Below are 25,039 nucleotides of genomic sequence, written 5' to 3' on the forward strand. Positions count from 1 at the left end.
CCCCCCCCCTCTAATCCTATGTAGCTCAAAGTGATCTCCTTGTTTTCTTCTTAATTAAGTCACGTTTGCACAGGTGACAGGCGCTTGTTTGCGCATGAGTCTAAACTTAACTCGAGAACCGACATCTTATTTATCTCAAATACGAGTTTTTCCTTTAGCCTTGACGCTACCTCGATCGGGAATTGCTCCTTTGGCGGCCCCGTTACTTCAATCGAAGCGCCTTCTTAAATGGAATATAAGGACCCTTCCTTAAACGCTAATAATTTTACAATCTAAGAAACCTCCTCGAATTCTGATTCGATATTTACAATTTAGATCTCAATCTGAGTTTCATAGTTCCATCGTATTACGTTGCTATCGAGACGCGGAGGAGAAATATTTCCGATTAACCTAATTGAAAACGTAAAAGAACTTTTGCAACTAGCAACGTAGAGATTCTCGAAATTTCCTTCCGAATTAACGTATCGACATTTCGTATTGACGCGCGCGTAAATCGGCCGCTGACGTTTGACAGGGAATGCTCCCGGGTTTTATCGTGAACAATTTGCAAAGTAGCATCGGTGGAAAATTTCGCGACCTCAGAGGGTCGAAATCCGAATATCACATTCGATCTTACCGTTGCTCGTCCGTGTCCGCTTTACGATCCCCATCGTAAGGCCGATCAGCCGGCTTGAGGTTCCCTGTCGAATGTCCCATAATCCGAGATACGCGCGGCGTTTACGGCTGTATCGTTTGAAAAGTATCGTGTATGAATTCTCGACATGTCCGTAAAAGAGCATCGCGACGTTACTTTCGCTTGGCCTAAGCTATCGTACTTATTTGGATGTGCTGTTCGTTCTTCGCGTCATCCTTCGCCTTCCTCCGCTTCTTCTTGCAGTGGAGCTCCTCCTGAATCTCCAGCAACGACTTGCCCTTGGTTTCCGGGACGATCAACGCGATGAAGATCACGCCTAGGTAGCAACTGACGGCGAACCAGCCGAAGGCCGCGTACACTCCGCAAAAGTCGGAGATCACTTGGTACATCTTCGAGACGATGAAAGCCAATAAGGAGGAGGCCAGGTTAGTCAAGGACACCGCGGCGCCTTTGACGTTCGTCGGGAACAGCTCGCCCAGCATCATGTAGGGCAGCGGATTCAGACCGAGCGCGATGATCAGCTCGTAGAATATCACGGAGGCGTGTAGTATCCAGCCGTACCCGCTCGTGTTTACGCCCAGCTCGGTTTTCAGGAGATAGAAGGTGCCCGCGACGGTCAGCGAGATCCCGCCTAACAACGTGGTGCTCAGGAGCAACGGTCGTCTGCCGAGCTTGTCGACCAACGCCGCCGCGCCGAGACCGGCGACCAACTGCAGCAAGCTCAAAAGGATGACCGCGATGCTCGCGGGCATGCCGGTCTCTCCTTCCTCGAGGATCTCCTGGGTGTACGACTCGATCGCGCATATACCGCTAAACTGGAGAATCAGTTGCAAACCGAAGCTGATGACGACGGCCCGCCTGTTGCCGGGCGTGCTGAAGAGGTCCCGGAAGCGGCCCTGATCGCTGAGGTCGCGTATCACCGTCTTCTGCATCTGCTCCAGCTCCTCCTCCAGCTGGTCCTCGGAGGTGTTGCGTTTCAACTTCTTCAGGCTCGCCACCGCCTCGTCGTTGCGATTTCTCATGAGTAAAAAGTACGGCGACTCGGGCATCCATATGAAGGTCAGGAAGAAGGCCAACGGGATGAGCAGGCAGACATAGGCGAGACATTCGTAGGAGACGAACGGACCGACCGCGTGTGCGTACAATTCCCCGAACGTTACCATTAGCTTGATGAAGGAGCCGAGGGCGCCCCTGATCTCCTTGTCGGCGATCTCGCCGATGTACATGGGACAGACGACGTACACGACACCTTGGCCGATACCGCTGATAAAGCGCGACGCGTAGAGCACGTACGGGTTCCACGCGATGACGATCAGCAACCAGCCGACGGTCAACGGCACGCCGGCTATCAGCAGGCTCGTTTTCCGGCCCAGCCAGTCGACTATGAAAGCCGCCAAAATGCAACCGGGTATGGTGCCCAAGAGGTAGAACGACGCGATCCAGGAAGCGTCGTCAGATGTTATCGGGACGTGGGAGTCGGGGGATTTCAATATCGGCAAAATGGGTGACGTCCAGCCTATGTGAGACCCGGTAGTTGCCAGCGATATGGTGGCTGCAACAAAGTCCGCCGGATGAACTCCCCGAGTCATCACGGATAGGCGCGTCCTGCGCGAACGCTGCATATCGCGTTCATATTTACCACGTGGAATCGAAATACGAAACGGAAACACGAAAAAATATTCAGAAAGACTGTTCCTTACTTATTGATACTGTCAATATTTCTATTTAATGCCACTAAAAAATCTGCGCTTTGCCCCCATAAATTCCTCGTTTGGTTTGGCTGCGAAAAATATTCTTCAAATTTACTCGAAATAATATGTTATATGAAATGTAATGTGAAAATCTGACTTTCGGCAAACTTGTTGCTGTGTCGCGATGCAACAAAAGATTTACATTAATGATATAAACCGAATTAATTCCACCAGAGTAATTGTTTCATAAGGATAATGAAAAAAATCGTAGTTTCTATCAACGGTTGTCTCGCAATCGTGAAAGTCTATCTGGGACGTTTTTTCATTCCATATACATACTTCTCAATGAGCCAAACTCGAATTGAACAATTCGTAGATAAGCGGTGATTTGTCGAATATCACTTCTGGAAAGCTATGTACATTGCTTAAGTGGTGTGTAATTAAACGTCGCACAATGGTGTTGTTGTCATTCGATTGATACAAGTGCCTACGTCATTTGTTGCTTTCTGGAATGCTTAGGATACGACTTAGTCATGTCAAATTTCGAAGCTGCGCATGAGTATGATCAAAATGAGACACCAAGCACGATAGCTTAAATAAGTCGTTTAGAGGATTAATTATGCGAAGTTTTAGATGAAGTAAGCAGTCGAGATGATTATTTACGACCCGGAAACGTGAATACGAAGCTCTCCTGAGGGTGCAATTATGTCGCGTAATATTTACGTGGAAGAACAGCGCTAAGATAATAAGCTTAGAAGAGATAAGAGATAAATGCTTCTTCGATCTTGATATTTCGGACTTTGGATACTCTTAATTCCGAAATTTTCCTGATATACCGCAGTGTCACATTTTCAACAGGATTATCGTGCCGATGGCTAGCGTTATCTGCGATTGAAAATGAAAGATGAAAATACTTGTGCTCCTGATATATACATGAACTTTTTTTGCATGTTTAGATTATAAATATTCATGTAGCGAGATGCTTTAAGATGACACACCATTGTGAAGACACATTTTACTTGATCTATTAATTGACCATAATGTTTCCCGCAAAAGTTGAAATTATAGTTTAAACTTCAAACTTACCTGTAATCGCTGCTAAATATTGCGGCCATCGTTTGATATTGGATTGGTCCATCTTTTATTTCTTCTTATTACAGGACTGAGAAGAAGAAAATTCATTATAGGAAAAATATGATGTGAAAATAGTACCGTTAAATATGTGATAACGTTAAAAATTAGGCAGGCTTTAACATGTAAAATTTTATAGAAAATTTCCAGCGTGGAAACATGCGGACAGAGTCTGTTAACATTATCGATATAACATAATTTATTTAGTTCGCTTTAATTAGAACGTTATGTTCAGAGTAAACCTGACAAATTGAAAACTCAGTGCTTTGAGTCTTTCGTATGCAAATTTCTGTTAAATTTTAATCGACGTTATGCTTACAGAGATAGCGATGAAACGTGCTAATGCTACCAGGAAACACGGGTCTTCACGAACTTAACAGCACCCGGATTTTAACATGTTACTGATGGAGTGACGGCTTATTTATGGCGCCGTTGATTTTATACGTTCCTTTATCAGCGCTTTCGTTATCAATCCCGAATCTGTCATTGTCCCCACCCGATGAAGATGTTTGCCTATATACTTTTAGTTTCAGGTGAAGAAGGGCGAACGAATGAATATCAAATATATTCATACATATGTGCACACATCGCATCTGCGTGTTTCGCTCCAGAAGGTGATAGATGTTACGTCATGTCCAATCAACACGAAGCTATAAATAGTCATAATATGTTTTAAAATGAAGTTATAATACGTTTATAAATTAAACAACTTAAGTAAGTATTTATTTATCTTAGGCTGTATGCTCATCACAGTTATACTTCTGGAATTGATTAAGTGATAAATAATATGAAATATTTTTCTCCCATGAATGCAACTTTTTTTATCATTTCAAAAAGTATATGTCACTTTCTTTCGTGCTTCTCAGAATTTACGAAAAATAAAACTGTATAAATACCGACGAGACATCCGATACTTGTGTTATTCGCAAGATGATGGACACTTTTACACGTCGGATGACTTTGAAGAATAAGAATTGTTGGAGGTGAATGAATTTTTGCACAAGCGACTGTCGCCACTGATGAAACATATCGTTACGGAATATAACGGTAATTTTTGTATTGCTGATATTTAACTGTCGCGTAAGCTGATTCGAACATTGTGATATTTGTGCAACATATTAAGATTAGATATATTGAAATTTTCCATATCGTTTTAATTGCATTAAATATTAATTGAATGAAATTTCATAAAATCTGGGAAAACCGATAGCTTTGTTTTACTTCAGATAACAGGATTGATATTTTAAATCAATTAAAGAGACAATCTAGCATACATATTTATGGAAAATTATTCGTACATATTCATATATAGTGCCTCTTCATTATAGGCTCTTGACTAACGACGACAAACGCGCAAATATTACGTAGGCATAATTACATTAGTAATTAATCATTTTACAATATCACAGAGCCGTGATATAAAGGTTTCCCTGGAAAACAACTTTCAACTATAATAAATTATGCCAGTTGCGATGGACATTAATTGGGAAATAAAGAAGTAAAATTGTTACTTGTGTAACGTGAATTTATTAAATAATCGTTTTACATTTACGTAAGGGAAAGGGAAATAAGATATTAAAAAAAAAAAGTTTTCTAAATACCAATGAAAGCGGTCATCATCGAATTTACAAGATATTACGATATTTATGTTTGTAATTGCATCCTAACTCGTTCCTTCAATTTTGTTGCTCTCAGATTTGACCTTTTCTTTCTACAAGAAATCTGCGCAGTTGCAACGATCTCTATCTCGACTTATATTGTTTGAAGTCGCAGTTTTGCTTACAATCGTCACTTATATTATCCACTTATTATCGTGTAAAGGGATTATTATAATCACGCTTGATAAGCGTAAAATATATAATGCAATTTTCGATTCAGTTCGCAGCGGTACATTTTCAATAATCAGTGTTTATATACCCCACGGAATTTTTTCTCGGCTACCTTTAAATCAAATGTGTACATGGCAACAGTTATCGCGCTTGGGAAACATTATCTCTTGCTGCAAATACACGTGCACTCTGCGCATCCGTATAGACGTAGCGCGGTACCAATTTTCGAGAAAAACGTGTGTATACATTAACGGCTATAATTAACCTTTGGAAAACACATCGTGCGTTTCGCACTTTACTGCTAGATGTTAGACGGAAAAGCCTTACATTCGATGACATTCTCGAACTTTTCACGTTACAATGTATTCGCGCTGCATCAAAAAAAGGAGATACGCATTCACAGTTTAAATTAATAATTAAACAAATAATATGTATGATAATATGTATGATAATGAGAGTGAATGAGAATAATGAATAATATATAATTATACCTGCATATTTGATCGATATATGTATACGTTCGGAAAGAGCGTTACATTTTATTTATTTTCAACCGATTAATTAGTTGTATGTTACGAATATTAAAATCCACATATTTATCGCATAAATTAATTATATATAATTTTTTGAAGAATCATCGAATAACTGAAGAATTATATTATTTTAGTAACTAATGATTGTTATAATTCGATATAAATTGGGAGCTGGTTTTTCGCATCGTTCTTGTTATGAAAGGTAGCACCGCTGTATCGCGTGTACATATTTCTGTTTTTATTGCTCGGAGTAAAACAAATAAAGCTGGAATTTTTTAATGAAATGTAAAATATAAATGGTGGCGTAGTAGGAAATTGCATTTAAATACGGGAAATGTTTACGCGTTATCTGGGCCAAGCGCTCACGTCATTATATTTAATCCATGCAGGATTCGATGTGACACATTTACGACGTCGACTCCGCGAGCAAGATACAGTACACTCATAAGAAACGAATGCGGATATTTTGTCACAAATACTGATGACGTCCTTACGAAAGACGAAACGAGATATTTCGTCAATGTTTTCTCTATACTATCTTTTTCCATGAGAGAATGACGGGAGCAAGTTTTGTAAAACGAAATTGATAACACTATCGCATATATCTTGTCTATATCTATACAAACCGATTATCACAACCGTTCAATGACACGTGAAGTTATTAGGACATGTAATGTATTTTTTATGAGAAACACTCAATTAGTATAATTTCTTGCATTTCCAGATATCATAAGATCTACCAAAATCACCTAGAATGTGTCAAGGATATCCTGAGATGTGTTTTAGGACGTCTTGAACACATCTAGAACGATCTCGAGACGTTTTGTGTCGTCTAAGTTCTTTATATACTCTAATCTAATAGGCTTGCTAGATAAGAATATAATAGATAAGAATAAAAGGTCAATACATAACAATGTAACTGTTATATATTTATGTTTGCTGGGCATTTACGCCGTGTATTATCACTCAGCTCCTGTCATAATCGATCGCCACGCAAGCCTTTTAGCAGTGACTCGCAATTGAACTAATACTTGATATGTTCCCGACTTCTCTCTCATCAGAACAAATATATTCAAACTGTTTCACAAACAAGTGTACACGCGATTTATTGTTTAATCTAACGACCATTTACCTTATCTTCGCTCTTGCGAGAATATCAAAGTTATCACGATAGTTTTACTCGTTATTATTTCATACAACATATCGGAGCTTTTAGTACCGATTTTAGTCAGTTAAGTAAGTCCATGTGCTTCTAAAAGTGGCTTAGAAGCCACCTGAGAAGCCACATTTAAGGCACTTTCATTGATAAAGGTGAATTCAGAATACGGACCTTATATTCTCTTTATATTTTCCATACCACAAATATTACAAATACGGAAACGAATGGGCCTTGTTTCACTGTCTTGAATCGAGCTGCAGATTGCTCTCGTGCCATCACGGCACCGATATCCGCATTGTCAGGGTCGCAACGAGCTGAATTTCCGATTTTCTTGGGCGTGCACGCCGCACGTGGCGCGTTCGAGCGAGTTTGTGTTTCGCGCGCGATACTCGCAATCTTTCAGGCGCATCGATCGCCGCCATCGTACTGCTTCGGGCAGTAGCGAGCCGTCTGCCGTTGCGGGGACGTCGGTTGACTGAAAAATCCGTGCGTATTCGTGAGAACGAGACGTGTGGTGGCCTCCTGGCAGTGGACATTGTCCGTTCGCCGCGTCTCCTCCTCGGCCGAGAAGAAAACCCCGAGCAGTTTCACGCGTTGCGTCGCGAAACGTCGCGACGCGAGCCGACCACGGCTGCAGAGATTCGACGAGGGCAGCGGACAAACGAGCGCAGCCGAAGATGTGTGGCGGCTTTACGTGCTCGAAAAATGCTCTGACAGCGCTCAACATTCTTTATATCGTAAGTAGTCGGCTTTCACACGTCGACCTTTAAGACAGCTTCTCCGTGGGAAGACGCGTGACGTTCGTCCGCGGTTTCCTCCACCTCGCTCGATGTTTACACGAACTCGAGAGCGATATCTGTGCGCGAAGCGCAGTTATATCAACATATAACCAATTTCGAGCACATAGTGACCGATTAGATGCTCTCTGTCTCATTTTTTGGACTACATACAGCTACGGCCGCGATACACGTACGATATGTGCGAAAACAGATGATCAATTTAAACGTGTCAGAGTGCTGACAGAATGCAGCAACTGACGTTGCTGTTTCACCGATCGTTGAATAATTGCATTAAGAATTACTGCGAACACGACCGTGCACGAGGAGCCGTAGGTGCCTTTTGTCGAATTTTTTTTATCGCTTTTTATCGCTTGTACTTATGCTGAAGAATGGTTAATTATCGCGAGCGGGATAATGTAAGCTGCAACTGGCGATTGCTATTCAGATTATGCGCAAGTCTAATGTATCGTTCTTCTCTCCCAAGATTATTTCACGATTCTCATAGGGAATGTGCCAATTTTGCATTATATTGTGTGCGTTTATATCATAGATAAATCTGTGTATATACATGTACCTTTGTCAATAATTATTTTTCTTACAGGTTGTTGCCTTTATACTAATAGGAGTTGCTGTATATGGAAAAGCATCAGCCTTAGTTACAAATCTTCCCATTATTGGCGGTATTTTAGCATGTGGCGTGATCCTGATTCTTATCTCTATATTAGGCTTGATCGGTGCTGTTAAACACCATCAGGTCTTATTGTTCTTTGTATCCTTTTCATCTTGCAGTTGGATCTCAGGCTCAGAAAGCAGGAATTATTGTCTCAGCTTGGCTTATCCTTACAGCTATGTTAATAAGTTTAGCATCTATAACAAAGAGACGAATTTATTTAGTATTTATTTTTTCTTGAAGCAAATACTAAAATTTTATGGATATTATTTTAGTATTACAAATGTACAATATATTTCATATAATTTTTCTCATTAAATAATATGACATAGAATATTATTCGGAAAGAAATAAAGAAACAAGCGTATAATTCCTTAATTGTTTCACAGTACATGCTTATCTTATTCCTTTTGTTCCTCATTCAATTCAGCATTGCTTGCGCTTGCCTCGCTGTCAACACAAAGCAGCAAGAACAACTTGCGGAACAGGTAATTTCTACACTCGAACAGAATCACGATCGTACTCACATTTATATAACAAATTCGTGATGCATAAAATGTAATAATAATTTTTTAGGGTTGGATACACGTTGACAAAGATTTGAAGGCCAAGGTTCAAACCACTTTTGGCTGTTGTGGATTTAATGGCACTTCCGACGACCCGGATTTATTCTGCGATGAAGTTAGTGTATATAGTGCGACAAAAGTGATATTTCTCCCATAATCTACGGTACATGTCCCGTAATAACTATTGGGATCTTTTGCAGAAAGTTTGTTGTCAAACAGCCGACACCCATCCGTGTCCACCTTGTACTACATGTATGTATAAATTGCAATCTACCATTGATTATGCCTTCAAATTGTGTGGCAGTATAGGATTATTCTTTAGCTTTACGGAGGTAAGATTCTGTAAATAATGTTACATCATTTCTCACATACACATATTGCACAATTACTCTATATTTACTGAAGTTGTAAATATTTTCGAGACAGTGAAGAATACTACTACTTTCGCAAAATATGTATGATTATATCTGGTTATTTTGTTTTATATATTTGAGAGTTTTATCTAACCACACACACACACACACACACCCACACACACATACACACACACACACATAAATGTACTATACTGTATATACACACACTACTGATCACAGCACAACGAAAGTGTTTTCATATTGCTGATGCTAACACGTGTGCCCGATTACAGTTTGTTGGTGTGTGGTTGACCGTGCGCTACAGGAACCAGAAAGATCCACGAGCTAATCCTAGTGCTTTCCTCTAGTCTAACACCATCGCCATGTCCTCTGTCACTTCATACGATCCTCCTAACAGATGGTGGGTGCTTGCACAATTCTGGTTGTGGTCTTTTGATTTTTTTTTTCTCGGCACTGTAGCTTCGCCGTTCAACTATTCATGCTCTGACGTTTCATTCACAATGTTTGACGAATCTGTAAATTATACATGTGATATATAGCGTATAGCAGTTCACGCGATAGGGATCTCGATGATATTTGTATCATAGTTTTTTTTTTCTTTTATTCCGGGACGCGTTTTACATGAGTTCTCTCTTCAAATTTAGAAGATCAAAATTTCAATATTTTCAGGTGATTGCAGCTTTCTTGGCGAGGCGTTATCGAAATCAGTTAGATCCGCAAGAAAAGGCTGCAAGAGCCATTTTTCCGCAACGTGATTATTTGTACTGATGCGACAATGCATTTGCGAAAAAATGGTTAATTTTTCTTTTTTCTTCGTGCAATTGACGTAATAATACTCTTATCGAGTCTCAAAAGGCGTCAAAGACGTCATCGCCATTTTATCAAGATCATTTTCGATTGTCCGAACATGTTATGCAACGTCAGGTTATTTTTTCAAAGGCTGAAATTTAAATTCTCGAATGCTGCAACGTTGCCTACGCGCAATGCTTAACAGAAATAGAAACTGTTTCTTTTTTTTTTTTTGATCGGGCAGTCAAAGATTCTAGATCGAGTTAGAGAAATAATAACGCAAATGTGTGCTCTAGTCATACACACTTAGAACATTCATACTAAGCCTCAATGCGCCTTGTAGTCTAGAGACGAAGAGAAGGAAACATCACGTAAGTATATCTGTATTAAATTTCTTTATTTTGTTCTCAACTCGCCAATGGAGATGGAAATGGTGAAAATTTAATTACAATAACGCAATTATGCTGTTTAGTTCGACAATTTGGACACATCATGATGTGATCTAATCATGGGACGATATAAATGGGGCGAGAAATTGATTTTGTTTTTAAATATTTTTTTATGGAAGAGAGTATAGTTTATCATGGTAATAACAGCATAGATGATAACACCGATGATCGTGTCATAATCATATTTTTCTTGTATGAATAACATCATATTACATATTATATATACGTAACTATTCTCTCAATGATATAATATCTAGAAATTTATATCTTCCCGAACAAAACCAATTTTGTCATATCGTCTTTGAGTATTTTTGGATAACTTTATAATGTTTTTATTGTATCCGAGATGATAGTATGTTACTTTATATATCTCTCAAATTTTCTATAGCGCTATATGCATTTTTCATTTTATACAAGAAATTGTAATCAAAATAATGAAAGGAGATTCTATTGTATTTCTACACATTCGAAAACTAACCTGGATGAAGTTTGACTTGTTTTTCTAACAAGCATTACATATTTATAAGTTTTTTTACGTTTTAATATTTGTTCTTCTATTTGCTTGTTATATATCGTACATAGATACTGTGCGAGAAAATATTACGAATCCACATCAAATATAAGTAAACATATATCAAATCTTATTGTATGGTAATGCCATCCGTGTGATAATATAAAGTTTATCATATTTCAAGTTTCACACATGCACTAAAAAATATCCAGTACGAATGCTTTGCTTGAGACAAATTCTGATTGTGCACTATAAGAAAATTTATAAATAATAAACTGAATATAAGATATGTGTGTCTTAAAAGACCTGGTGGGAAATTATCGACGAACTTTGTAATAATCTCACTTTCTTGCATAATGCAGGATTCTTAATGGATCCTTCTTGCAGATTTTTATCTTTCGCGGGCATAAATGAGGATATTCGAGTCATTTTGTCGACTCGTCACTCGACGTATGGCCGCATAAGTTCAAGAATAATGAAGATTGCATCCTAATTAAGGAGAAAAATATTTATTAAAAGGTATCTCTCTTGCGAAGTGATATCCCGCCAGGTCTTTCTCGGGCAATATAACGAAAGCGTATCTTTACAAGAAACGTGAATTTAATGTGCATGGAAATATTGTACGTTTACATCGTGCCCGTTCTAGACATTAGAAAATATAGCATATTTTCTATCCAATCCTGTTACGTGAGATATAGATGGGACGATTGTCGCTGTTATTTTTCTTAATATCACATTAATTTTTTTTTTTTTTATGCGAAGTTCCATATCAGAGAGGCTATGAAAATACATTGTCTTCGCAGTTCAATAACGAATCGAGCTCGTTGCTGTGCATTGGTAAGATCAGAGACTTGACGATTACTGACGATTAATGAACACGTGAAAACAAGATTCGCGGGATTCGTTATTGGACGATAAAATTATCTAGTTTAATGTACTATGAAAAATGTGTGAAGATCCGTTCAAGGAGGAGTGTTTGATTCTGAATAAATTCTCGCGATGACAGCTGTGCCCTACGATTCGCGACTTATTGTTAAGTAACTAGCGAATGTATCTTCCGACGAGCGTAAGAAATGAGATCTCGCCGACATTCCGATTTTTACGCACCTCCGCCTGGCTTCGGTAGAAACGTGCATATATTTTGTATATGTACGGAATAGGGCTCGTGTCGTACACGCGAGATATATACGCTAGCGTAACTCCTATACATATTTTTACCTTAATACGTATCATAATCGGTATAACCGTAACTAGTACTAAACAATTAATGTAACGTACCCGTAAAAGAGCTGCGAACAATCGAGGGATTCGGGACTGGCGTGTGCGTGCGATTTGCGATTTTCCGTGATCGGAAAGATTAACCGAGATCAAAACTAGCTGCGCGATTATACTACGCGTACTGCGTGCGACAGATGCTTCGAAATCAAAATCTGAGGAGGCGCGCGCGGGAGGATTTAAATATCGACAATCCTAGGTAGTGGCGGTCGTGTAAATGTGTTGGTACGGATGATGTACGAATTACACTCGATTTAATGTCCTGACGCGCATCGAATTGTGTTGATTCTACATGTATCCTCCGGAGATGCGTGGGAGCTCGAAAGATCGCGCCGTTCTACCTTACACGGTTCGAGATAAATCGATTCTCGAGTACCCGCGCACCTTCGATATTCGTATAATCCTATGAAATATATGGCCTCTAGGCAGAATGATTGACTTATAATTTCAAAACAATGCTTTGTGCCCTAAATTTTGATCTAAGTTATCGTTTGCTTATTTTTCTCCTGTACAACGTTTCGTCATCGATCGCAAATAGAACGTCTTTTTTAATTTAACAGGCACAAGACAGTCGTGCGTTTCTTGAAGACTCAAGGCGTAAAATATTGTCTTAAATCGATAAGTCAGCCATTCTACTAAGGCCCATAGCCTATGTTGAGTGCAAAGTTAAAAGGAAGCAGAAGAAAAGAAAAAAAAATACTCAATTGTAGTCGTAGAAACATACCGTTGTGCGCGACGCCGACAAATTGTATCAGAGTAAGCAATCGAGCAGCTGAGTCAGTCGTCAGAGCTCTCCACGTATATAGTGATTGTGATAAATAAATAAACAAACGATGAATCAGTCTCTCGGACGTGTCTTATTCGGAAAAAAAAATGCGAGAGAGCATCTCTTTCGCTCAACGTATTCGCGCGATATATCTCTCGGTTTTGACGCGTCAGCAGAAATCCCGCCGAAGTCGCGAAAACTAGTTTTTCGCGATCGATCGCGAGCTGACGGGCGCGATCTCGCGCGATAACAAAAATGCCGCAATTTATGCGAACAATCGAAGCGGAGAGTTCGTTCACCCGCTCATTTACGTAATATCGTGCGCGTAACAACGATCGATCTCGGGGCGGCCATCGATTCACACTATCGATTCCTTTCATCCCCTCTAAAGAAAGATGGCTGTTACGGCACGCTACGGCGCACCGCTGTCCGAAAGTCATAGTTCCGCGGTGTTGATAAACAAGCTGGGTGCCTGCGTCGGAGGTGTCTGGCTGGCGTCCACGTGAGGTTCCGTGTCGATATAACGTTCCTTTCGTGTCCTCCGCGGTATACAGGAACAACAACGGCGTCAATCACGGAATCGGCGAGGGAAGGCGCGACGACAACGGCGGCGGCGACGGTGGCCGAGAGACAACGTCTACTGGCTCACGGCGACGGCACTGTTGAGGTTATGGATAACTTCGTGAAAATCGAGAAGATAGGAGAGGGTACCTACGGGGTGGTGTACAAGGCCAAGGACAAGTTAACCGGGAAATTGGTGGCGCTCAAGAAGATTCGCCTGGAGACGTATGTAACTTGACAAAAAATCGCACCTTTCATCTCGCGCGCGCTCACGTTAAGATCACTAACGAATAACAATGTGTGTCGATGTGTATCGGCGTTTACATTGCGCGTAATAGAATGCTTTTGTGAGTGTCATACTTGTCATGTGCCAGCGTATCTCGCGTACGCCAATTTGCACTCATAAGGGTGCGTATTAGCAAAATGTTATTCGTTACTCGCGAGTGAATAAGGTCTAACGTCGGGCGCTGCTTTGTTTGTACACATATCTGAGTCATTCAGAATGTAGATGGAAATTGTTTATAATAATGTGTAAGTCAGGCACCCGTTATCCATAAGTATCTGTAGGATATATCTGGATACGATCATTTGAGCGAATGTTTGATATTTTAATTTGGTAAGTATCTGTGTTTGGATGTGGAAAATGATGTAAATAAGTATCGGCAGGAAATTGTTTCTTCGGTTGACCGTCCTCGTGTTTCGAGGAGCTTGCTATCCTTGATTCCTTTCTCGTTGATTCCACTGATTAAGTAAAGTACATGTTAAGGTCAAGATAAGCTAGACGTGAACACACAAGGATTGCTCTTACATGTATATATAAAAAGAATACTCTTTCCTCTCATATCTTTAGTATAATAAATACATAAATAATATTACTAACTCCTTTTAGTTCAACTAATTGCTTTTTAGAAGAAAGTACAGACTTCTTTTTACAACATTCTTTGATTTATTTTTATGCAGACCCATGTAACATATAATCATCAAGCTTTTATTAATCTAGTGTATGGAAAGTGATTTTCATCGCTACCATTAATTTCTGTTTCCTTTGGATGCTTGATATAAATAACATTTTTATAAAATACTCTATATATTCTCTACCAACGAACAATATGTATACATGAAAACACTTACTATGAGGAAATTGTCTCTAGGTACGAGAACACTTAGAATATTGCAATGAGAAATTATAATTGTTAATTTAAAAACAGACCTTTGTCACTATGTCCTCTTCCACGGGCTATAAAATTATGTTTGAATCAAGTGAAACTAAGAGATTCTATATTTTTAAGAATGTGCCCTTATAAATTCACTGGCAACTAGACTAGTCTGAGTAATATCCGGATAAGATGTACGCTTTCTTAATTGACCTCACAAAACTGAATTCGGCCCTTATGTTTCTACATGTATATGTTGAAAATTATCAGTTTGCAGAACTGCAATGTCAGCTGGGCTTTTTTTGCTTGTGCACACTGCTAACACACTGCTAACAACCTGCATATTGGGGTCAGCTAAATCTGCGGGGGCCACGTTACATTAATTTTCGTAGCACCACGTTATTTAGCTTGTCCCATTATGCCATGCTCGCCTGGTTTTTGATTTAGTATTTTTGTTTCATTTAATACACTGTGTAATTATTCGTTTTTTTTTTTTTTTTTAATAAGACAAGACTTGTTAGGATTATTTTTGGCATAAGAACTCGTGTATGTCGACTGCACAATCGATATCAATTGCAACATTTAATTTTTTTTCCATTGGAGATAAAATTTCTTCTTGGACATACCCCGGAATTACAGAGTTGTGCTTGCGTATTCGTCTCTCAATGGATGTAATTTCGACGTTCTGAGTATTATGTCACCCGTGTATATGTTTGTAAGAGACTTGTAAAAACGAACAATTTTTGTTGAGTCTGAAACGTCTGTCGAGTTATATAAAAAAAGAAGAGAAAAAAAAGAAGATGAACTCTCTTCTGTACGGAGTAGGAGACTCATTAGCGCATCGATAATTAGCGGATTATTTAGCGCACTGGCGAGATACGGTACTGTGCAACTTCCTTTGCATAATAACGTTGCTTTGCACCAGGGAAAGGGAAGGTGTTCCTTCCACCGCCATTCGAGAGATATCGTTGTTGAAAGACCTCGCTCATCCGAACATCATACAATTGTACGACGTCGTAGATGGCGACAAGCATCTGTACCTCGTGTTTGAATTTCTGCAGCAGGATCTCAAAAAGTTGCTCGACTCCGTGAAAGTGGGTCTAGACGAGGCGCTCGTGAAGGTATCAGATATCACGCTTTCATTTCGCGCGCGAGCGACGCGATAATAGTACGCGCGTCTTAAGGTGAGACGCTTCATTGTTGCAGAGCTACCTCCACCAGTTGCTGAAGGCGATTGCCTTCTGTCATCTCCGTTGTATATTGCACAGAGACTTAAAGCCGCAGAACCTGTTGATAGATCGCGATGGTCACATCAAGCTGGCCGACTTCGGCTTAGCAAGAATGATCGGCGTGCCCGTGCGCACATATACGCACGAGGTCGTAACGCTTTGGTACCGCGCGCCGGAAGTACTTCTGGGAACCAAATTGTACACCTGCGCACTGGACATATGGAGCCTTGGCTGTATATTCGCGGAAATGGTACGTGAATCGTCGTGATAATCATCGCCGCGCGAACCCGTCGGAATAACGAAGTATCGAGGCTCCCGCGAGGTAGAGTCTGTGTTACAGACATTCATCTGAGCGCCCACGAGCACGTTGTCGAAGGTAATTCTCTAGCATCGTCCTCATAGGCTAACAGGAGGGCTCTGTTTCCCGGTGACTCCGAGATCGATCAGTTGTTCAGGATATTTCGCATACTCGGCACACCGGACGAAACAATCTGGCCCGGGGTCTCGCAGCTGCCAGACTATACATCCAGATTTCCGAAATGGGAAGGGACCGAAGTGGGTAAAGTTATATCGTCTTTCGACGACGACGCCAAAGATTTACTTTCGGTAAGGACGAAGGAAGAGAAAAAAGAGAAAGAGAGAGAAAGATACTAGCGTGTACTTGTTCGCGACGTCGTCGGCGTTCACGTTTTCATGGATTCTCTTTTGTGTTTCTAGAAACTGCTGACGTACGATCCTAATCAGAGGATAACCGCAAAAAAAGGATTGACTCACCCTTACTTCAAGGGGGTTAAATTAGTTCCACCACCACTGCCAAAGAAAAACTGACCGTAGATTTATGGCTGACCGGCGTACATATGTGTTTTTTCTTTTTTATAGGTTTTGAAATGAAACTTAAATGAAACGAAATCAAACTCAAAAGCGTAAAATACTTCCAGAAAAAGAGCTAACACTAGACTAGTGAAAGTGTGTTCATTTATACTACAACGTTATATTATCTAATATACATATCCAAATACATATATATATATATATTTTTACTTCTATATATCTTGTTATTTGCAATTTATTTCCCGTATCCTCTTTCAATTTACTGTTCATTTATCGTTACACTGTAACGTACGAATGTGTGTGTATATATTATTATGTTTCAAATATTACTATATATTTTATATTTATTTTTGACAATGATGCTCGGACGTTAACTAATGAGAATCGTTAACTAATGAGAGTTAAAAACGCTTCGTAACGAATCAAGTTTTCATCAATTTTTTTTTTATAGACTGCTACAAAGGACGGAGTAAAGAATATTGAAACTACTCATAACATCGAGTTAATATCGTTAACAATTCATTATCGTCTATTGATCAAACGGTACTTTTGTTTCCGATACCCGTTGGGAATCATTCTTCTATATAGGGAAAGATACGGGGTTGGAAATTACTCGTATTATCAAGTAGTACAACTAGTGCGACCTATCCTAACGGTGGATGGTAAATTCATGATCTCATCTTGATCACGAGGGTAGATACAGCAGAGGATCACTGATCCCGATGTTACACGGAATGTGATCATGAGGTTACCCTTCTGGTGCACAGGGAGAATTTTGTAGTAAAAATTACTATAAAATTTTATAACCAAAGAACACGCCGACATTTTCTCTGCCCTAATTTATTACCTTTCCGGTTTATACACGCCATTTATATTTCAGAAAATAAAATCTGCAATTAGAAAACTTACTATAGTACTTAGCAAAATAAATTCTACTGACAGCCTCTGTTCCCGCACTACTAGAAAATAAATTTGAAGAAAATTTATACGAAGAAAAGCTGAAATATTCTCTCCATTTAACATCACACGGTACATCGCGCGACACGATAGCATTAACGAGAACAGCGATATCAGAGGTTGGAATTCGGCTGTTATCCGTACCGAATGATGGCATTGTCGGGGTGACTTCTCCGTCGATGGCGGCGGGGATGATAACGGGCGAATTGATCGTTGTTTACGCGTAACCGGAGCTGTTATTACTGCATCGTTAATAGATACACTATATCGCTGATTACATTAGCAATCAATTTCAATAAAAAATAATTAAATCGGCAATTCAATTATCATCGCCACGTGTAGCATTAACGATGATTGCCGTGGGGCAGAATTTTATTTCGATTCAATATGTCATTTTATCGGCCCGTCCCTCCGGCATGCCGATTGATATTGTTATTTTCGAAGAGTGTCATTCTACCGCACATTTGCACAGCGCCTACGGCTATCACGCCACACGCGCATTCGTGAATAATGCAGCCTTCTCTATTGTAGAAAAAGCGAATGAGCTTCCCCCGCGCGGCTAATATTTCGCTGTATGCGACGCACCGTGCTTAACGAATTCGATATCACGGCAAAGCGGTCGGTATTATGAAACTTTAATGAAAGTTGGTGCGTCAAAATGCCGCGAAATCAAAATTTTATTTGGTCATTAAATATACCCGTGCAAAAACATGCGTGACGCCCGTCGAGCGCAATGCGTAACGTTCGACGCGTTTATAATGCAGCGCTCGTCACCCGATAGAGCTATAATATTTAATACGACGAAAACTTACTGTCCACAGCTAGCGAACGCGTCGTAACCGTCAACCGTCGACGTGACGTGTTAAACTTCCTTCGTCGAGAATTCAGCTGTTCGACGGCCCGTCGCTTACTTCTCAGCAGGACATTCGAAGTCGCTAATGAGGCGGCGATTGATCAAGTATGCGCGTGCGATCAATCATCGCAAATATTTTTCTCAAGATTAATACGCGATACAGAGAACATTACGCAGCGTTATCGCCTTATGCCTGTAATGAGATAATGAATAATTGTTCACTCCCTCCCTCTCTTTTCCTCTCTGTTTCTCGCTTGTACTCCCAGTTCGCCTACATTTCGATTTCCGGATAACAACGATAATCATTTAAATATTATGCATGATACACGATATGCGGAAAAGCCGCATAAAACGTAACGGCGAAAATGCGGCGCATCGCGTTACTGAGCAATTATAAATACATAATACATACCACCGGCTAACGCTCGTAGTTTGCGTTAAACTGTCCGTCGGTCGCGCGCGCCATATCTACCGTTCAATCGATGGTAATTTCTCAATTTCCCTCTTTTTCCTTCTTTTGTGCGAAGCCGCATGCGAACGTTTAATAACGGAGCTGAATAACTATGTTCGTTCATAAATCCTGAAAAAATCATGAACACACACACTCACTCTCTCACCCTCTCTTACCCTCAGACTTCAGCTTTCTCTCGTTCTCTCGCATCCCGGCTCGACAATGAATACACGCATACATAAACCCGCGCCATAAAGCGTCGCGCGCGCGACAGGACGATTAACTTCCGTGCATGTGCAATACCGTAATGTCCCATGAATCGGGATTATTGGTCATCGGGTTCACGTCGCGCGACTCATTTCGCCGACGCGGCTCTCCAACACAATGCACGGCCGCATTTTTGCGCGATCCGACACCCCGACATCGATTATCCCTCTCCTCTTCTATCCTTGGGGAACCCGCGCGTTACTTCGAATATTATTTTTCTACCGATATCTATCTCTGGTATCGTTTTACCCCGATTTTCGTTTATTATTATCCTTCAGAAATATATATATATGTCACATGTGTGTGTTCGTCATTTCTATCGGTGCGACCACTGCGAGGAAGCTGTCGTCCTCGTCGTTCCCCTTCGGCCGGCGAGGACGACAACGACGCGGTGTCTGTTGTGACAAAACGCGGGGCGCTTAGGGAAGCGGCTGCGGGATTAAAACAAACTTCTCCGGCACGTCCATCCGCGCTTGGAACGTCGTCGCGCTCGTACAATGCGCCACGTTGCGGACACACCAGAGTGTGCATCGCGCGCGTTGTGTACACAAGCACACGTATACCATACCTGTGTACATACGTCACCGGGGGAGGAGTGGTACCGCGCTCCGTGCATACCGTGCATACAGGCGGCCCGCACACGCCCGCGGCGTTATCTTTCCGGAGTCCGTGCGCGACAGCGCGAACAACAGCGAGACGCCTGAAAATTTTCGCGAGGCAACTTTCGCGGGGGGGGAACGCAGCTATCTCAGCTCGTTACCTCGCGTTTCCGCAAACCCGCCAGGGCTTACGAAACCGCAAACGTGTTAGCGTTCTCTGTCTCTCCGTTTCCTACCTTGTCCTCTCTCTCTCTCTCTCTCTCTCTCTCTGCACTCACTCTTATTTCGCTTCCGCGATGTAACATTCCTGACTTTAATACAGCCGCGGATACGCCGGAGTTTCGCTCATTGTCGGATAACGTCCTTGTCTGACAACGATAATCGGTCGACGTCACGCGAGCTTAATATATTACAAACTATGAGGAAGAGAGAAGAAGGAGCGTAATGTCAGGGATTACAGCTTGAAATTATGTGCGGTGAAATAACGATGCGCGCGCGATCGCCACGTGGTGGTTCTCGTGACGGCGTGCTGAGAGCGAAAAATTCTCAGCTGCGCGTTCAACGAAGCGCCTCCCTCGATGTTGAAGAGAAGAAAATCACACATCCTTGCTGTGCCGCAGCCGTAACGCTCCTTCGCCGACCCCGAGTGATCTCGCACGGTTTATCACCGACAACCGTCTCTATTCGCTTATTCCGTAATATCGACGATGAGATCGAGCACAGACTATGCCGTGTACAAAAAAAAAAAAGATCGAAGGCGACCTCAATATCTTGGAGGTAGCACAAAAAGTTTCGTTTCATTCATCATATTCCCGGCCTTCGTAACATGCCAGCTTCGTATTAAACATTTTTCGATAGCATGAAAAATGCAGGAGATACCTCAGGTGGCAATAGTTACTGCTGCTACAACCTGTGTATCGACGTTCGCGCTTCATACTGCCGACGCGATCGTTAAATTATTGGCCTCGGCGAGTGCACACATACCCTCGACTTCCCTAAACTAATATGTACAACGGTTCCTCGGGTCCTAATTAAAAACCCGAAATGTGCTTTTATAATATCGCACGATGCTTTCAATAGGTCGCGCGTGTGAGCGTGTCACAATCTACACATTTGTTTTTGTTAATTAAAATACGTAATTCAATATATATATATATATATGTGTGTGTGTGTGTGTGTGTGTGTGTGTGTAAATATAATATTTTATATAACATAATATTATATATTATAATACGCCATCTTGGAATTATAATTTTCATATTTTATTAACCGGTAAAAAGCCGATGTACAGAAACGCGACGAGTGCTATCGAAAGAAGTGTCGAGACATTTAAATACTGATTAAATACTGCAAATTGATATTAATATATTTTGACGTATAGGAAACTTTAGACAGTGTAATTATTGTGTAACGGCAAGCTTGTCTCCAGCTTGTCTCAGTGCGCCAGGAGTCGACCGCCCTTATCACTCACAGAAAGTAAACATTGACTGCACATAGGTAGGCTTGTGTCTCGATCACAAGTCAGAACGGTCTTTGATGCGGAGATGTACGTATCGCGTCACGTCGCACATGCTATTTCGTACCTTTCCAAATTGATTGGAATGTGCCACCGCAAGGCACATCGCGATACTCGACGTGTGTAATCGTCATACTGGGATCGTGAATAACGGGAGTATTCTGAAATTTCAAAGGTGACTTTTTATTATTTAAAATAATCTATCTTGTATTTTGATGTATATTAATGATCAAATAGTATATAATTATTATATTATATATTTATTATGTATTATCATTTATTATAAATTTATATTTTTATATTTCCTATTGTAGAATGTTATAATGTCATATATATGTATCTGCCATCATATTAGTTTCATCCCACTGTTTACGTCTTTCAATGACGTCACTTACATACTTTTTCGGCATTCTGAAGGGAAGAAACAATAGAATATAATATACAATATTTATAAAAAATTGACCATTATCCGACATCGCCATTTTAATTTTTTTAACGTAACGAAAAGCGACCAAGAATCTATAAATTAGATTGCCTGGAAAATAAGAGTTCATAAACTTACCTTATGCAATTAACGATAAACATCAAATCTAAAATTGCATGTATTAACTGTACGAGATTTCGTATGACATTCTCGCTTTGTACGGTTAGGGGTCCAGCAGCTAATGATTCCATTGCCATACGATAAGATGTGACATTTAATAGGCTAGATATCGTAGTATCCCATATTACCCAATTATTCCATATTACTCGTGCTTCCTTTGTTCCTCTGTTGTAATCAGGTCGGAAATTCTGTACTCTTGATTGATCCCCACCGAGCAACCTCTTTCCGCTGTTGCAATCAATCGAAAAAACTATTTTTTTGTTTCAGATCCGGCGGAAATCTCATGGCCGTACAGTTGATGCAAGTCCGGAGGATGCGGTTCCGGCGGATGCAGATGCAGCACCGGAGAAGTCGGTTCGGGCCGAGCAGGGTCGGTCCGAAGGTAAGGTTTACAGACCTCGCGTGTTTTCGCATCGAACTCTTCGCGATCGAAAACCACGATGTGGTTGTCGGGAAGAAGGATCGTTGGGTCGCAACGATCGCTAAGGGTTAACCTACTCGCACCCACGAGTATTTTTCTCGCGAAACCCTCGGCCATCTTGTCTAATCGACGAAATTAAATTTTTTCTTGCAGAACCGTGGCGCAACGTGGGCGGCCCTGAGTTTCTGGTGCACCGGTGAGTCAGAAAAATGAGTACAGCTGATTTTTTGGTGGTGGATGTTTGTAGAATCTTATCGGCATCGATTTGATTTACATTCCGAGTCGAGATTTAGAGGCTTTGAGATTTAGATCTACTCTTTCATTTCTTCGGATTGTTCTTCAAATTCTACTGAGATGTCCAACGCTGAACATTTCACAGGGTTGATGTAAAACGAACATTTCGATAATTTTTTACGTATTGGTCTCCCATTGCTCATTTTTAATATGATCCGAATATATATATTTTTTTTTTTTTTCGATGCAGTTTCGAAACACTGCCATGGTCCAGTGGAAGTATTAAAACAGTAATTAATTACTCGCAACTCTGAGTTCAAACCGTATTGAAACCGAGTATACATGTTTATACGTGTTTCGGTCCACAAAGAACATGGCCCGAAATAATCAGGCGATCGTTTTATCTGAATTAATCGAATTTAACTGTTAAATACCTCTTTTCACAGATATTTACTTCTGAAGTTTCTTTTAATCCTTTTCCTTAATCTTCAATAAGCTTATTTATATAAATTTTTGGCATTTATATTTAATCCGAGATACGAAATTGTTCGACGGAATTAATTATTCAGTGCGATTATTTGATCGTTTCTAGCAGTATGAAATGCGCATACAAAATACACTATACGTGAAATTTGCAATCAATTATTTTGATTGTGATAAATTTTGCAATAATCGTGGTCATCAATCTCCTGAATCTTCCATACGCGACGGCTTGTGACGTCATTTCAATCGAAGACAAACACCGTTAAACATTCGATATATTTTATTCTCTCTTTTAAAAAGAATAGTCTCTCTTTTAAATAGAATTCTCGCGAAACGATAATCTTGTCTTTTTTTTAGACGAGGTACAATTATATTCATGCGTAAAATGAGATAATCTCTCTCTCTCTCTCTCTCTCTTTCTGCGACAGAAACCTACAATAGGTTCGCCGCGGTCATTTCTACGGGTAACTGGAATAATTTGCCGGCAGTCCTGACCTGGACTGCCTTTAGCAGAAAAGGGCTTTATGACTATTTCTTTTTGCGGTGGGTAGATGTTAGCTGATCTTAGGTTATTATCGAACTCTGGTGTATGCTTGTTTTTATTCATCTTTTTGTTGTACATATGCTATGACTGTATCAATCTTCTTTGCGCTGCTCCATTTACTTTCAATTATATATTTCTCTTCTTGTTATTATTGTATTATTATATCGTTGCGTTGCTTATTTACTTTCATTTATTTATTTCTCCTTTTACTATTATTGTATCATTATTTCGTCGCGTTGCTTATTTACTTTTATTTATTTCTTTCTCCTTTTATTATTATTGTATCATTATTTCGTAGCGTTGCTTATTTACTTTATATCTCTTTTGATTCATCTTGGATGTATCCTATTACGGTAGTACAGTAATTATCTGAATATAATCATTTCTATTTGCATCTACTTGCGCTTGAGGGGAGTTTTCGCCGAAGCGCGAAACAAGCAAATCTCTTTCTCTGTTTCTCTAAAGTGCCGTTACTTTCGATTTGCAATCTTTTCATGCGCGATCTTCTCAGATACGATTCCCGATCTCTTCGCACATGATTCACTGCCTGTTCACACGCGATTCGCGATCTTTTCAGATATAATTCGCAATCCGTCCACACGTGATTCGCGATCTTCTCACACGCGATTCGCGCGACTCGCAAGTATGTATTGCCAAAGTTCCGTCATTTATTCGGCACGTCTCGTTAAGTCGTTAAGCGTTGAGCATTAAGCGCTACTTGCCGTTAAAATAATCGCGGTCGCGCTGCAATGAAGTGCAGTGTTGTGCGGTGAGGTGAGTGAAAAGTGATCGACGTGGGACAACGGTTGGACGCTTCGGAGGTCGGTCGTTGAGGAAACTGGACGGTCGGACGTCGTGGGATATCAGGGTGAAACGCTGACTGTCCAATTTGGACGTTGCACAAAGCGTCATATTACATAGCGCGCAGGTTCCGACGTAAATCGCATTGATTTCCGATGAGAGAAAGTAATTAATAACGCGCGATAGCGCGCTCATGCTACGCATTCGCGCATACATTCGCCTACTAAATAATAAAATGACACGTTGAATTCGCCGAATATTCTTTTTACGCACATCGAGCGATTCATTAGCCATTGAAATGCTCATTCCCTCACACGAGGGATTAAATATTCATTACTGCAGTTATTGTATTAACGACAAAACGACGTGTCACAA

The 25,039-nt window shown here is 40.5% G+C and overlaps 3 protein-coding genes and 1 long non-coding RNA gene across 7 annotated transcripts in view; 3 read left to right on the forward strand and 1 right to left on the reverse strand.

The window, feature by feature from the left end:
• Positions 1 to 3,463, reverse strand: part of LOC106744230 (facilitated trehalose transporter Tret1-like) — a 4,743-nt gene extending 1,280 nt beyond the window's left edge. The window contains exons 1-2 of one of the 2 annotated variants that reach the window (XM_014618809.1): positions 3,412 to 3,463; positions 617 to 2,186 (exon numbers count right to left, since the gene is read on the reverse strand). In XM_014618809.1, coding sequence (XP_014474295.1) covers positions 802 to 2,186; positions 3,412 to 3,463 — 1,437 coding nt within the window. In that variant the 3' untranslated portion in view covers positions 617 to 801. Of the gene's footprint in view, positions 1 to 616; positions 2,277 to 3,411 lie in introns of those variants that run through there. The other variant, XM_014618808.1, reaches the window with a different exon arrangement.
• A 618-nt stretch (positions 3,464 to 4,081) lies between these two features.
• LOC106744236 lies at positions 4,082 to 4,928 on the forward strand. The gene is made up of 3 exons (XR_001374432.1): positions 4,082 to 4,170; positions 4,323 to 4,503; positions 4,785 to 4,928. It is a non-coding gene; the product is annotated as an uncharacterized LOC106744236 (long non-coding RNA).
• Positions 4,929 to 7,424: 2,496 nt separating this feature from the next.
• LOC106744234 (tetraspanin-31-A) lies at positions 7,425 to 13,235 on the forward strand. Of its 3 annotated transcripts, XR_001374431.1 has the most exons (7): positions 7,425 to 7,714; positions 8,358 to 8,525; positions 8,816 to 8,914; positions 9,003 to 9,107; positions 9,193 to 9,324; positions 9,642 to 9,769; positions 10,039 to 10,130. XR_001374431.1 is itself a non-coding variant. In XM_014618813.1 (6 exons), the coding sequence occupies exons 1-6, from the start codon at positions 7,655 to 7,657 to the stop codon at positions 10,135 to 10,137; spliced, it is 663 nt and encodes a 220-aa protein (XP_014474299.1). In that variant the 5' UTR covers positions 7,425 to 7,654; the 3' UTR covers positions 10,138 to 13,235. The 3 variants fall into 3 exon arrangements, 2 of the variants coding, with proteins under 2 accessions (XP_014474299.1, XP_014474300.1); XM_014618813.1 differs by lacking the exon at positions 9,642 to 9,769 and having other exon boundaries at positions 10,039 to 13,235; XM_014618814.1 differs by having other exon boundaries at positions 9,642 to 10,131.
• Positions 13,236 to 13,341: 106 nt separating this feature from the next.
• On the forward strand, positions 13,342 to 17,114 carry LOC106744232 (cyclin-dependent kinase 2-like). The gene is made up of 5 exons (XM_014618810.1): positions 13,342 to 13,945; positions 15,800 to 15,995; positions 16,081 to 16,353; positions 16,506 to 16,709; positions 16,821 to 17,114. The coding sequence occupies exons 1-5, from the start codon at positions 13,830 to 13,832 to the stop codon at positions 16,929 to 16,931; spliced, it is 900 nt and encodes a 299-aa protein (XP_014474296.1). The 5' UTR covers positions 13,342 to 13,829; the 3' UTR covers positions 16,932 to 17,114.
• Positions 17,115 to 25,039: the final 7,925 nt, after the last annotated feature.

Source organism: Dinoponera quadriceps, unplaced genomic scaffold (genome assembly GCF_001313825.1).
Source record: "Dinoponera quadriceps isolate SergipeBrazil2010 unplaced genomic scaffold, ASM131382v1 scaffold707, whole genome shotgun sequence".
Taxonomy (NCBI): Eukaryota; Metazoa; Arthropoda; class Insecta; order Hymenoptera; family Formicidae; genus Dinoponera; species Dinoponera quadriceps.

Coding starts and splice junctions, on each gene's coding strand:
- LOC106744234 (XM_014618813.1), top strand. CDS start 7,655: ATGTGTGGCGGCTTTACGTGCTCGAAAAATGCTCTGACAGCGCTCAAC. Junction 9,108..9,192: donor CGGATTTATTCTGCGATGAA/GTTAGTGTATAT, acceptor GATCTTTTGCAG/AAAGTTTGTTGTCAAACAGC. Junction 9,325..10,038: donor TATTCTTTAGCTTTACGGAG/GTAAGATTCTGT, acceptor CAATATTTTCAG/GTGATTGCAGCTTTCTTGGC.
- LOC106744232 (XM_014618810.1), top strand. CDS start 13,830: ATGGATAACTTCGTGAAAATCGAGAAGATAGGAGAGGGTACCTACGGG. Junction 15,996..16,080: donor TAGACGAGGCGCTCGTGAAG/GTATCAGATATC, acceptor TCATTGTTGCAG/AGCTACCTCCACCAGTTGCT. Junction 16,710..16,820: donor ACGCCAAAGATTTACTTTCG/GTAAGGACGAAG, acceptor TTGTGTTTCTAG/AAACTGCTGACGTACGATCC.